A 14,222-nucleotide genomic window follows, 5' to 3' on the forward strand; every position below is an offset into this window, starting at 1 on the left:
AGGTCAGGTACATTTTTGTTTGTTTTAAATGAGTGAAGGAGGAATTAAATATGGTTTTGTTCTGATACACACACACACACACACACACACACACACACACCTCCCCAACCCCCAACCAAAAAAAAGATGTCAAAGTATTTGAAATAAAGCAGCATTCTGCATTGAATATCAGAAATAACGTTTTGGGTCACTCTCTGTGCATCTGGTGGCTTGACCACTGCCTCTCTAAGTATGGAACCGTGTCATTTTTCAGGAAGACAGTTGAAAAGGAGTAATCTAGTCTGTAGCCCAATGTCATCAGAGATATAGTCTTTGTTCCTGGGGATCTTCTGGCTGCTCTCTCTGCTTTGGCTGAATGTCCTGGAACGCCCACAAAGCAAATACATTTTAACAAGTAGGCAAATTCACAAGTGTGGAATCCACAAATAATGAGGGTCACATGTAGTTAGGTTTTGGGGGAAAAGTTCATCTGTTTCCATGGTTCAGATCAAAATATAGAAGGTATACATACACCCTTGTCCCCCAGCTGCTCTCCCCTCAGACAGAGTCACTAGCTGCTCGTGTGTCCTTGCTGCAGTGACTTAGAAACACTAAAGCAATACAAAAAATGTGGTTTAGAGACAAGATAACTAGCTGTCTAAAATGACGAAGCGGTTGCTGAGCCCATCTGGAGGGAATTCTGGCTGTAGGAAAAAAGCATTCCGACGTGAGCATTCTGTGTGTTTGTTTCACCAGGGGTCACTCCAGTTGACGGAACTCCACACCGACCATACAGCGAGTGCTACCCTGTCCTGCTGGATGGCGTCGTGCTCGGCTGGGTGGCTAAGGAACTTGCTCCTGGCATTGCAGATTCGCTCCGACATTTTAAGGTGATCTTGCTTCTTGGTGAATTATTCTGTGTCTTGATCTTCAATTGTCAGTCCTTTTCTCATTGTTGAGGTAGCCGCAGGATTGTCCAGAGTGGTCAGAGGGTCTGGAGATCCGAAGCTAATTCCTAAAATGCCTGGGTGGCTCAGTGGGTTAAACCTTTGCCTTAGGCTCCGGTCATGATCTCAGGGTCCTGGGATCGAGTCCTGCATCGGGCTCTCTGCTCAGTGGGGAGCCTGTTTCCCCTCTCTCTCTGCCTACTTGTGATCTCTCTCTCTCTCTGTCAAATAAATAAATAAAAATCTTAAAAAAAAAAAAAAACAAAACATGATGCAAAGGTGCCCATACATCCCCTGTAGTCACAGAGTCTTGTCTTGTGCTGGCCTCATAGGTTGGGGTCAGTGACAGATACTTTGACCTGAAAGCATTTTTTTTTGGTAGTTTCCTTGAGGCCCTACTCTAACAAATTTTAACTTTTTTTGTTTTATAAATACTAGTGGCCTGTAGAGGGCCTCAAAATAGCTTCTTTGTATTTCAAGTAATATTAAGGATAGGCAAGATACAAGTCATGTCCTGTTGGCTTCTGGATCTTGAAAGTATATTTTTAAAAAATCAAATAGAATGACATCTTTTAACTAACTTACTTGGAATGTTCCTAACGAGAGCGTTGTTACGAGATGACGAGCATTGAAGAATTGTTCTTTGGCAACAGGATGACTTGTAGTTCGTGCTCTGGTCTATTCGGTTTAGTTTTGGTTTTTTACTTTTTAAAATCGTTTTACTTTGGTGTAATTGTAAACGTAAAGATGTTTGAACAGCAAGAAGAGCTTCCATGTACCCGGTCCCGGTTCCACCAATTGTTACATTTTGTTCCACGTGGTTTATCCATCTGTACGCTCTTTATAAACAGGTACATAGTTTTTTCTTCTGAACCATTTGAGGGTAGACAGATAAGATGCCTTTTCCACAAAGACTGCTGAACATTCTTCCTCAGAACAAAGAGTTTCTCTCCTTAGTAATCATAGCACGCATTTTTTTTTTAAAGATTTTATTTATTTATTTATTTGACAGAGAGATCAAGGAGGCAGAGAGGCAGGCAGAGAGAGGGAAGCAGGCTCCGCACTGAGCAGAGAACCCAACGCGGGGCTCAATCCCAGGACCCTGAGATCATGACCTGAGCCAAAGGCAGACGCTTAGCCCACTGAGCCACCCAGGCACCGCACTGTACACTTTTTAGCGTCAGGGTAGTGGAATGTGCCCCTGGAACTCAGATGATACCAGTTGTCTCAGTCAGGTCCTTTATGGCATTGTCCTTTATGGTGTTGTTTTTGCCATCCTGGGCTGGGCCCTGGGCAGCATCGTGTATTACATAAAGTTACCATGTTGCTTTCATCTCCTTTACTCTGGAACAGTCCCTCAGCTTTTCAGGTCTTAACTTTAAAAAAAAAAAAACAAAAAAACTATAGGCCAGTTATTCGATATTCTTTAATTTATGTGAGCATGGAGCTTTCTGATGATGTGATTCAGGATATCCTTTCAAGAGGCACATGAGGCTGGCCTGTCCCGAAGCTGGCTGTGTTAATTATGATCACTCTCAGGTTGTAGTCTCTAGGTTGACCTGCTGCACTATTACCAGTTTCTGTGTAATTAGTAACTTGTGGAGAGAGATTTAGAAGCTACATGAAAGCCCTTGCCCTCATTAGATTTTCCCCCACGAGCTGGTGACTTCTTTGCAGAATTATTACTATTCTGGGGGCATCTGGGTGGCTCAGTCAGTTAAGTGTCTGCCTTTGGCTTGGGTTATGATCCCTGGGTCCTGGGATCGAGCCCCACATTGGGCTCCCTGCTCCGCGGGGGCTGCTTCTTCCTCTCCCTCTCCCCCTACTTGTGTTCCCTCTCGCTGTCTCTCTGTCAAGTGAGTGAATAAAATCTTAAAAAACAAAACAAAACAAAACAAAAAAACTACTCTTCTATTGAGGATTCTTTGCTGAGTTTGTTACTACTGTGATGGCTGCCAGATGGTTTCCTAACTCCATTGTTCCTTCGGCATTTATGAGTTGCTGTTCTGTAAGTCGAGTTTTCCCTTCTCCATTTGTTTATTTATTCACATCAGCATTGATTTATAAGACGCTTGTTTCATTTCATGAGTATTCCATTGCTGCTGCTCATTTTGATGCTCAAATTGGATCCATTTCCACCCTCTCCAGAAGTCCCTGTCCTTTGGTTTTGTTTATAAATTTACATAACAAAATTTACCATTATAACCATTTTAAGTTCTGTGCCATTAAGCACATTCATACTGTTGTGCAACCATCACCCTGTCCCTCTCTGGAAGGTTTTCGTCATCCCAAACTGAAACCCTGCCCATTCCGCAGGAGCTCCCCATTTCCCCCTTCCCTAATTCTTGGGACTGTTCTTCCACTTTGCTTCGTGAACTTTGACTTTGCTAGGTACCTCATGTCAGTGGAATCATACAATATTTGTCCCTTTGTGTCTGGCTTATTGCATTCGGCATAATGTTTTCCAAGTTCATCCATGTAGCATGGGTCAGAATCACATTCCTATTTTATTTTATTTTAAAGTAGAAGCTTCTCTAAGCCTTTCTTTTTTCTTTTTTTTTTGTTTTTTAAGATTTTATTTATTTATTTGATAGAGAGAGACACAGTGAGAGAGGGAGCACAAGCAAGGGGAGTGGGAGAGGGAGAAGCAGGCTCCCCGATGAGAAGGGAACCCGATGAGGGGCTCGATCCGAGGATCCTAGGATCTTGACCTGAGCCAAAGGCAGACGCTTAATGACTGAGCCACCCAGGCACCCCCACATTCCTTTTTTAGACAGAAGAGTATCCCTTTGTATATACCACATTTTGTTGAGCCATTCATTCATTGGTGGACGCTTGGGTTGCTTCCACCATTTGGCTGTTGGGAATACTGCTGCTATGAACCTGGGTGTCCAAGTACCTTTTCAAATCCTTGCTTTTAGAACTTTTGGGTGTCTGCCTCCCATCGGAACCATTGGGTCATACGGTAATTCCGTGCTTCGTTCTTGGGTCTGTTTGGGGACAAATCTGTAATATTTTCCCTTGGGTGTGTATTGAGTGTATTATATTAATTTATTCCCTAATAATCATCATTCTCTAGTCATAGTGATGAATAATGAATCCTAAATTCCTGGAATAAATCTCACTTGGTCTTGGTGGATTTTTTTCTTCATTGACATGAGTATCTGCTTTATAAAAAGAATTAGAAAGTTTTCCTTTGTTTTCAGTGCCCTGGAATAGTTTGTGGAGCATTGGGTTATCTGGGTCTAAGTCTGCTAGAATTCCTCTCTGAAACTGTCTGGCTAGTGCTTTCTTTGGGGGTAGTTTCTGGATACCTTTATTTCTAATATGGAAATTGATCATCTTTTAAAAGGTTTTCTACCACTCTTGAAGTCTGTTTTGGTAAACTGCATTTTATCCATTTCATCTTGATTTCTTATAGGTATGCAGAGTATACCCATGATTTTAAAATTTAGTTTTAATGTTTTTTTCCTGTTGTTATTTCCTACTCAGCACATTTGTGTGTTTGTGTCCCCTTTTTTTCTTGTTTAGGTTAAGTGAGGGTTTGTTTTTTTTTCTTTTTTCTTTTTAAGAACCAAGAATTTTGATTTGTTGTTTTGAACCTTTTTCAGTACTATGCCTCATTAATTTCAGGTTCTATCTTTGTTAACTTGTAGGGGGTTTGTGTGTTTTTGTGTCTCTGTTGGCTTTTTTTTTTTTTTTTTTAGCTTTTGCATTAAGACTTTAACCCATCTGTTTTTTTTTTGATGACTTGGTTAGCTGTGAGTGCCCTTAAGTTCTGATATATAGGTTTCATTATTTTTTCACATTTCTGTAATGTGGGTTCATATTTACCCAGGAGATGATTAATGAAAGTTTTGTTGTTTTTTAAATTCCAGGTAGAAGGGCCTTTTCATTGAGTACAGTTTATAGGTTTTTGTTTTGTTTTGTTTTGTTTTGTTTTAAAGATTTTATTTATTTGACAGAAAGAGATACAGCGAGAGAGGGAACACAAGCAAGGGGAGTGGGAGAGGGAGAAGCAGGCTCCCCGCTGAGCAGGCAGCCTGATGCAGGGCTTGATCCCAGGACCCTGGGATCGTGACCTGAGCCAAAGGCAGAGGCTTAACGACTGAGCCACCCAGGCGCCCCCATTGAATAACGGGTTTAAAATAAAAGCAGTAACGTACTATATTCTAGACATCAGAGGACAAACTTTTGCTTAGTGTGTTCGTTCACACACACCTTCTTGGTTTACCTTTCCCTGAGTCTTCCCCATTATCAGTTTGTCACATAGTAGGGCTGCGCCCCCCCAGAAAGTAGGGCTTTTGCCAGTTCTGGAAACTGGGTGAGTGGCATTCTGTGCGGTGATGAGACTGGCAGGGCACTAAGATGTTACTGGCATAACTAATTTCCTCATACTGCTTTTTATATTTGACCTCCTTTCCCATTCTGTCCACTTCCTGGGTGGCAGGAGATAGATATAAAACACATCGCTCCTTAATTGAACTTTCTTTTTGTTGAAAACAGGTGTTGAGAGAAAAAAGAATTCCTCCCTGGATGGAAGTGGCCCTTATCCCCATGACAGGAAAACCAAGTCTGTACCCAGGATTGTTCCTGTTTACCACTCCTTGTAGACTGGTGCGTCCCGTGCAGAACTTGGAATTAGGCAAAGAAGAACTAATTGGAACTATGGAGCAGGTACGTAGAGCATTGTGATTGGTGCCTGTGTGTGCTCGTGTAGTGTACAACTTCAGGAAACTTAATAACCACTGTGATTTTTGGTGTTTTTTTTTTTAATTTTTTAATGAAGATTTTATTTATTTATTTGAGAGACAGAACACAAACATGGGGAGCAGCAGAGGGAGAGGGAGAAGCAGGCTTTCCACTGAGCAGGGAGCCCGATATGGGGCTCAGTCTCAGGACCATGAGATCATGAGCTGAGCCGAAGGCAGAGGCTTAACCCACTGAGCCACCCAGGCGCCCCCTAACCACTATTTTTTAAAAGTGTTATCAGGGGGCTTGGGTGGCTCAGTCCCACTCTTGATTTTGGTTCAGGTCATGGGATCGACCCCTGCGTCAGGCTTCCATGTTCAATGGAAGCTTCAGATTCTCTCTCTCTCTCTCTCTCTGCCCCTCCCCTGCTTGTGTGCTCTCTCTCTCTCTCAAAAAAACAAAAAAAAAACAACAAAAAAAACCTTTTTATAAAGTGTTGTCATTGTTTAGTAATGATTGGGCATTTGAAAGAAAATCAGAACTTACCTTCTGCCTCCTTTGTGACCTCTCATCGAGAGAGAGGATTAGTGGTCACATCACCTGCCTGCCCATCCTGCCCTGCTCCTTTGCACCTGGCTCTAACTCAGGTGCTGAGGTGGGAACATTCCATCAGACTTACAGTATTTGCCTACATCTTCACAGTTGCAAAACTGTGAGCTTTGTGCTGCTTCAAAGTATCTTTGTTCCCCTCCTTTACAGTTGGACCAGGGTGGATTTAGAATGAAAAGCGTCAGGCAAACAGTATTTCTGCCCCGAAGCTTCCCTGTGCTTCCCAGTGGATCCCATCAGTGTTCATGATGCTGAGTGGGGAAGGTTTTCGTTCCAGTCTTTGAGTCCCAAACTCTGAGAGAGAGGGAGAGTTAATACGTTAGCCGTCAGGTACTCTGTGCCTTGAACTTTCTTGTCCTTCCTCTTTTCCAGATCTTCATGAACATTGCCATCTTTGAGGATGAGGTTTTGGCTGGTGTAACCACTCACCAGGAGCTCTTCCCCCACAGCCTGCTGAGTGTGATCGCCAACTTCATCCCTTTCTCCGATCACAACCAGAGTCCCCGGAACATGTACCAGTGCCAGATGGGTAAGATGGAGTGGAGAGTGGTGGTATTCACAAAGAAAGGCTCTTGTAACTTTTTCATTGTGAAACAATTTCAAACTCAGAAATGTTGCGAGCACGGCACAAAGAACTCCCATAAGCCCTTTATGTAGATTCTGTTAACATGTCCCACGTGTACCGATTTCCATTTGGAGGTAAGCTGCAGACCTGATGCCCCTTCACCCCGAAGTATTTCATTGTGTATTTCCTACCAGTAAGGATGTCCCCTTGCTTATTACAGGGCAAGGATTAACAACAGGAAGTGTACCATTGATGTCATTATACTGCTTTATAGTCCTTACTCAGATTTTGACGGATCGTCCCCAAAACACGGTTTATGGCAGATTTTTTTCTGTGTAGCACCTAGTCTGCGATCACATGTCGCATTTAGTTGTTGAGTCTCTTTAGTCATTTAAATGAGATCCTTAGCCGTTGTCATCTCTGACACTGATGTTTTTGAACACAAAGGTCATTTTGTGGAATGTTTGTCGATTTGGATTTGTCTGAGATCTTGTGATTGGATTTTTGAAGAACCCAAGCCGTCGTTTTTCCCCATATCCCACCACTGCCCATGCCCTGCCTGCCCACCCAGTGATTCCAGTTTCCACTGAGTGTCCTATCCCTTGAGCCTGGAAGCCTTCCTTTAGTGCTTATTTTTGTAGTTTAGGTTGCTGGCTACAAATCCTCTTAGTTTTTATTCCTCTGGAAATGTCTCTATTTGGTCTTCACCTGGAACTGGATGTACGATTCTGGTTGGACAGTTACAGTTTTTCCGCACTTAAGAGATATTACTGGGTCCCTTCTTGGTCTTTGTCATTTGTGTTAGAAGTCAGTGGTTGTACATGTCATTGTTTGCTTGTATGTAATGTGTTATTTTCTCCTATCTGTAAGATTTTCTCTTCATATCTCATTGGTAGCTGATTGTGATACGCCCACATATGATGGTCTTTGTGCTTGGTGTTTACTGGTCTTCTAAGATCCGTTTTAAAAGATGTCATCAAATTTTTACTTTTCTGCCATTATTTCTAGAAACCCTGCTTCTGCCCTATTCTCTCATACCTCCTCTGAGATATCAGTATGTGTCATCTGTGTTAAACCTTTTGATATTGCCCTACAAACCATGGGGTCTCTGTTCTTTTTTTTTTCCCCCCCCAGTCTTTTTTTTTCTTTCTCTTCAGACTGGATCTTTTTTTTTTTCTTTTTTTTTTAAGATTTTATTTATTTATTTGACAGAGAGAGAGTACAAGCAGGGGGAACAGCAGAGGGAGAGGGAGAAGCAGGCTCCCTATTGAGCAAGGAGCCTGATGCGGGGCTCGATCCCAGGACCCTGGGATCATGACCTGAGCCAAAGACAGATGCTTAACCAGCTGAGCCACCCAGGCGCCCCCAGATTGGATCATTTTTACTGATCTATCATTATCCTCACTGACTTTTTATTCTATTTCGAATATTTAATGTTTCAGCCCTTTGTTTCCATTTATTTTTTATAGTTTCTGTTTTCTCAGAGATTGTTGTCTTCTTTGTGAATTGTTTTCCTTTGTTTTTGAGCATAGTTGTAACAAGTCTTTAAAAACCGTTATCTGCTAATTACAACATCTTTTTTTTTTTTTTTTTAAGATTTATTTATGTATTTTTTAGGGAGAGGGAGAAGCAGATGCCCTGCTGCAGGGAGCCTGACTTGAGGCTCGATCCCAGGACCTCGGGATCATGACCAGAGCCACCCAGGAGCCCCGCTAATTCCAACGTTGGGTCACCTCGGGATCAGTCTCCATTGATTACATTTTTTTTTTTCTTGAGCATGGGTTCTGTTTTCCTGTTTCTTTATATTTCTAGAACTATCAGATCATATCGGGAACATTGTAAATGATAGGTTTTAGGACTCTGGGTTCTAGGGGCACCTGGGTGGCTCAGTGGGTTAAGGCCTCTGCCTTCGGCTCGGGTCATGATCCCAGGGTCCTGGGATCGAGCCCCACATTGGGCCCTCTGCTCAGTGGGGAGCCTGCTTCCCCTCTCTCTCTGCCTGCTTCTCTGCCTACTTGTGATCTCTGTCTGTCAGATAGGTAGGTAAAATCTTTAAAAAAAAAAAAAAAAGACTCTGGGTTCTATTACGTTCCTTTGAAGAGGATTGGTTTTTAGATTTAACTGATAGATAGCTGAACATAGCAGTTGAAGTATGTTCTTCTAGCCTTAGGTGGGCTTCTTAGATCTGTCCCATGAATGCACAGCTCAGCCCATTGAGATCTGGACTCAGTTTTTACGTAGAATTTAAGGCCCTCCCTTTATGTTTCTTCCCTTTCTAAAACTTAACCCCCCTGACTTTCCAGTTGCCATTGTATTCTGAACTCTATTCCTTGGCTCTTTAAGCCAGTAAGACGGTAGGTTTCTGTTTGGGTTATAGCCACTTTGGTGACTGGACAGCCGGGCCAAAACAAAAACATTAAAACCTGAAAAACGTTAGTAGTTTACTCAGTCCCATTTCTTTCATCCGAGTGTAAATTCTTCTCCAGTTCCTTACTGCTTCTGGTTACTCTCCAGTGCTTTCAGGTTGTGTGTGTGTGTGTGTGTGTGTGTGTGTGTGCCCATATGGTGTTTCTGTTTAGTATTGTTCTGGATCTTATGTGTGGAGGGTGGTCTTGTAGGACTACCCTTCTATTACTGGAAGCCAGAAGTCTCCTTTTCTGTATTTTAAAATTCTCTCTCTCTATATATATAGAGAGGGAGAGAGAGAGTCATATAGTCTTAAAAATCTTAATGTTTCAAATTGATTCTCTATAATATAAAGTAGAAAGAAGTCTTACTTTCCTATCCTGGGAATTAACAAATATTGACTTATAATGTAATTATAAATAATTATAATTATAATTTATAATTATGAAATAATTTAACAAATATTGACATTTTGCTCTCTGTAAGAAAGTAATCAGATAATAGTTACTATCCTGTTTTCACCCCTTCTCTTCCCCCACTAGTAATACCTTATATTTATATATATCCTTTATTATCCCTTTTTATGCTTTTCTTACATCATACATGTGTTCATAAACTAGGTATGGAATCGTCTGGGATGTGTTACAAATATACAGAAATCATTCTGTGCTTTTTCCCCCTCAGCATTGTCTTCATGGTCTGGTTACATAGCTACATGTGGTTCTGCTTCATTTTGATGCTGTGTATTAGTCTATAGTGAGCAGAACCACCACGATTAATTTATTCATTCCCCTATGATGAATGTTTTGTTGTTTCCTGTTTTATTTTATTTTTTAAAATATTTTATTTGTTTGAGCGAGAGAGTGAGGCAGAGCACAAGAGTGGAGTGAGAGGGAGAGAGAAGCAGACACCCCACTGAGCAGGGAGTCTGACCCAGGGCTCGATCCCAGGACTCCGAGAACATGACCTGAGCTGAAGGCAGATGCTTAACTGACTGAGCCACCCAGGCACACCTCCAATTTTATATATGACCTTTATAATCAGGGTAAAAAGATGCTAAAGTTTTTTTCCCCCCTTTGTAGGGAAGCAAACCATGGGCTTTCCACTTCTCACTTACCAAGCTCGATCAGATAATAAACTGTATCGTCTTCAGACTCCACAAAGCCCTTTAGTGAGACCATACATGTATGATTATTATGACATGGATAACTATCCAATTGGGACAAATGCCATCGTTGCTGTTATTTCTTACACTGGCTATGATATGGAAGATGCTATGGTAAGTTCTCCCAGGAGATGTTGTTACATTCCTTTTAGTTTTTAATTTTTTTGTTTACTGTGTTTTTACATCCTGGTGCATGAGTGTTCCGTTAAATGATGAATTGCTAGTCTCCATGAAAGTGGCAAGCCCTAAGGGATATTCACTAAATATTCAGATATGCATGTTTGGTGCATATTTGAGTGCATAGTATAAGGTGTTGAATGAGTATAGTCTTGGGAATATCTACCTTTTATATTTATGCATGATTAGGTTTTAAGCCATAGTGTAGGTGGCTTGGAAAATGTGTTTCGTTTTGTTTAAGATTTTATTTATTTGAGCAAGAGGGCACAAGCAGGGGGAGGGACAAAGGGAGAGGGAAAAGCAGACTACCTGCTAAGCAGGGAGCCCAATGTGGGGCTCGATCCCAGGACCCTGGGATCACGACCTGAGCCGAAGGCAGATGCTTGACTGACTGAGCCACATAGGTGCTCCAGAAAATCTGGAGTTTTCCCTTTATTTTATTTTTTTAATATTTATTTATTTGTCAGAGAGAAAGAGAGAGCACATAAGCAGGCAGAGTAGCAGGCAGAGGCAGAGAGAGAAGCAGGCTCCCCACTGAGTAAGGAGCCCTATGCAGGACTTGATCCCAGGACCCTGGGATCATGACCTGAGCCAAAAGCAGACGCTTAACTGATTGAGCCACCCAGGCATCCCTGGAGTTTTTTAAATAGAATGCCAGTTATCCTAAACCATGTATTTTCATTCTAACCACTTTTATTGTAAAAATCCCCATTTGGCCTCAGTCTCTTAAATTAACAGTTCTTTGACCTCATAGATCGTGAATAAGGCCTCCTGGGAACGAGGCTTTGCCCATGGAAGTGTCTACAAGTCTGAGTTCATAGATCTATCTGAGAAAATTAAACAAGGAGATGATAGTCTGGTGTTTGGAGTCAAACCTGGTGACCCGCGGATTCTGCAGAAGTTAGATGACGATGGCTTGCCATTCATTGGAGCCCAGCTACAGTATGGAGACCCATATTATGGCTACCTGAACCTCAACACCGGGGAAAGCTTTGTGATGTACTATAAGTAAGTTCGGGTACCCAGTGCTATTTTTAAAAGGCTGTTTCTCCATGAAGTTGCTGAGGTCAGTGAAATTTACCTTGTAAGAGGCGAATTTTGGAGAAGATACAAGTGGTAGCTCCCTGACTGACTTAGTCATAACTGAATTGGCATTTCTTTCCTTTCTTTCTTTCTTTTCTTTTTTTTTTTTTTTAGATTTATATATTTATTTATTTGACAGATTGAGAGAGAGAGAGAGAGAGAGATCACAAGTAGGCAGAGAGGCAGGCAGAGGGAGGGGGAGGCAGGCTCCCCGCTGAGCAGAGAGCCTGATACGGGGCTCGAACCCAAGACCCTGAGATCATGACCTGAGCCGAAGGCAGAGGCTTTAACCCACTGAGCCACCCAGGCGCCCCTGAATTGGCATTTCTTAAATGAGACAAAGTTTGGTGTGTGCTGGCTGGCTTTTGTTTTTCTGCTTCTCTTGTCAGTCAGGATTTGACAAGTTGCCTGTGACTTCTTTTAAAACTAGATATTCAAACTTAATCATCTCTCTCAGGATGTAGTTAGGGATTTTCCTAGCTAAAAATGTCAAGTTCATGATGCCTCTTGCTAAAATTAAAAATGTTTAGCTTATTTTACATCTATGAAATGGTTTCAGTTGTAGGTCTTTGTAGGTGGTCTGTCGCTGTTCTTTCAGGTGAGCAGAGTTCCGTAGCAAACGGAATCAGCAGCCCTGTTCACAAGTGTTTTTAGGGATACCAGCTCTCTTTGTGCTGGAGAAGAGATGTTAGAATAAGTTGTGCAGATATCCTTTATGAAGCACTAATTATGTCAATTAAAACTTAGAGGTGTCTTTGTCAGCGTAAAGAGAATAGTTAAACTTCCGTCTGCTTTTCTTACCAGGAGTAAAGAAAATTGCATCGTGGATAACATCAAAGTGTGTAGTAATGACACCGGCAGTGGGAAGTTCAAGTGTATCTGCATCACGATGAGAGTCCCTCGGAACCCGACTATCGGAGACAAATTCGCCAGTCGCCACGGGCAGAAGGGCATCCTGAGCAGGCTGTGGCCAGTAGAGGACATGCCGTTCACCGAGAGCGGGATGGTCCCAGACATTCTGTTCAATCCTCACGGTTTTCCCTCCCGCATGACCATCGGGATGTTAATTGAAAGTATGGCAGGGAAGTCCGCTGCCCTGCACGGTCTCTGCCACGATGCGACACCCTTCACCTTTTCAGAGGAGAACTCGGCCTTGGAGTACTTCGGGGAGCTGTTAAAAGCCGGTGGCTACAACTTCTATGGCACCGAGAGGTTGTACAGCGGCATCAGTGGGCTGGAACTGGAAGCAGACATTTTCATAGGTGTGGTTTATTACCAGCGTTTGCGCCACATGGTCTCAGACAAGTTCCAGGTTAGGACCACGGGAGCCAGAGACAAAGTCACCAACCAGCCTATTGGGGGAAGGAATGTCCAGGGCGGAATCCGTTTTGGGGAGATGGAGCGGGATGCTCTTTTAGCTCATGGTACATCTTTTCTCCTGCATGACCGCCTCTTCAACTGTTCGGATCGCTCGGTAGCACATGTGTGCATTAAATGTGGCAGTTTACTGTCTCCGCTGCTGGAGAAGCCACCCCCTTCCTGGTCCGCCACGCGCAACAGAAAATACAACTGTACATTGTGTGATCGAAGCGACACCATCGACACTGTTTCCGTGCCTTATGTTTTCCGGTATTTTGTAGCTGAACTGGCAGCCATGAACATTAAGGTGAAACTGGATGTCATTTAACTTGATGGCGCCTTTCGGGTTAGGAGAACGATCGGATTAAAACAAACTCTAACTTGGGCTCAGTGAAGAGATGACTCGGTTCCTCTGGAGTTTTTCTCAGGGGTATTCGGGTTTTCTACCAAGACCGGGCACCTAAGAATTCAGGATTTCTGAGTCTCATCAGAATAACTACTGAAGCTGATTTGCAGTGTTATTTGTTCAAAAGTTCCACAAGCATCTTCTTTAAAAATGATACACGGGAAAAAAAAAATGATACACAGATAAGTAGAAGGATATACAGGGAAGTCTTTCCAACCCCAGAGTCCCCGTACCCTACATTCTCTGGGCAGTGACCATCAAACATTTCTCCGTCTAGAACAAAGCAACCCAATACAAATACAATTGTAAGCCATATAGTTCATTTTGTATTTACTTATATCCACATTAAAGTAAAAACCAAAGGTACTTCTATTGAAGTGTAATTGTTAAACAAAACTGTGCATGTTTAATGTGTACAATTAGATGGGTTTGAGCATACGCATACACTTGTGAAATGATCACCGCAATCGAGGTAAGAAACACCACCTCCAAAAGATTCCCTGTGCCCTTTGGGGTTGTGTGTGTGTGTGTGTGTTTGGTTAAAAAACACTGAATTTGACATCTACCCTCTTTTTTTTTTTAAAGATTTTATTTATTTGACAGACAAAGATCACAAGTAGGCAGAGAGGCAGGTAGAGAGAGGAGGAAGCGGGCTCCCCAAGGAGCAGACAGCCCAATGCAGGGCTCGATCCTAGGACCCTGGGATCATGACCTGAGCTGAAGGCAGAGGCTTTAACCCACTGAGCCACCCAGGTGCCCCGACATCTACCCTCTTAACACATGTTTAGGTGTACAGTAGAATATTGTTAACTAGAGGCAGAACTCTTTTTGTAG

General features: G+C 42.5%; 1 protein-coding gene across 3 annotated transcripts in view; it reads left to right on the forward strand.

Moving 5' to 3' along the window:
- Nucleotides 1-13,754, forward strand: part of POLR1B (RNA polymerase I subunit B) — a 28,839-nt gene extending 15,085 nt beyond the window's left edge. For all 3 annotated transcript variants that reach the window (XM_032843815.1, XM_032843817.1, XM_032843816.1), the window contains exons 10-15: nt 736-869; nt 5,433-5,603; nt 6,600-6,756; nt 10,281-10,477; nt 11,295-11,548; nt 12,428-13,754. In XM_032843815.1, coding sequence (XP_032699706.1) covers nt 736-869; nt 5,433-5,603; nt 6,600-6,756; nt 10,281-10,477; nt 11,295-11,548; nt 12,428-13,310 — 1,796 coding nt within the window. In that variant the 3' untranslated portion in view covers nt 13,311-13,754. The remainder of the gene's footprint in view (nt 1-735; nt 870-5,432; nt 5,604-6,599; nt 6,757-10,280; nt 10,478-11,294; nt 11,549-12,427) is intronic.
- Nucleotides 13,755-14,222: the final 468 nt, after the last annotated feature.

The sequence above is a fragment of the Lontra canadensis genome, unplaced genomic scaffold (assembly GCF_010015895.1).
Source record: "Lontra canadensis isolate GAN:19392208 unplaced genomic scaffold, GSC_riverotter_1.0 scaffold144, whole genome shotgun sequence".
NCBI lineage: Eukaryota > Metazoa > Chordata > Mammalia > Carnivora > Mustelidae > Lontra > Lontra canadensis.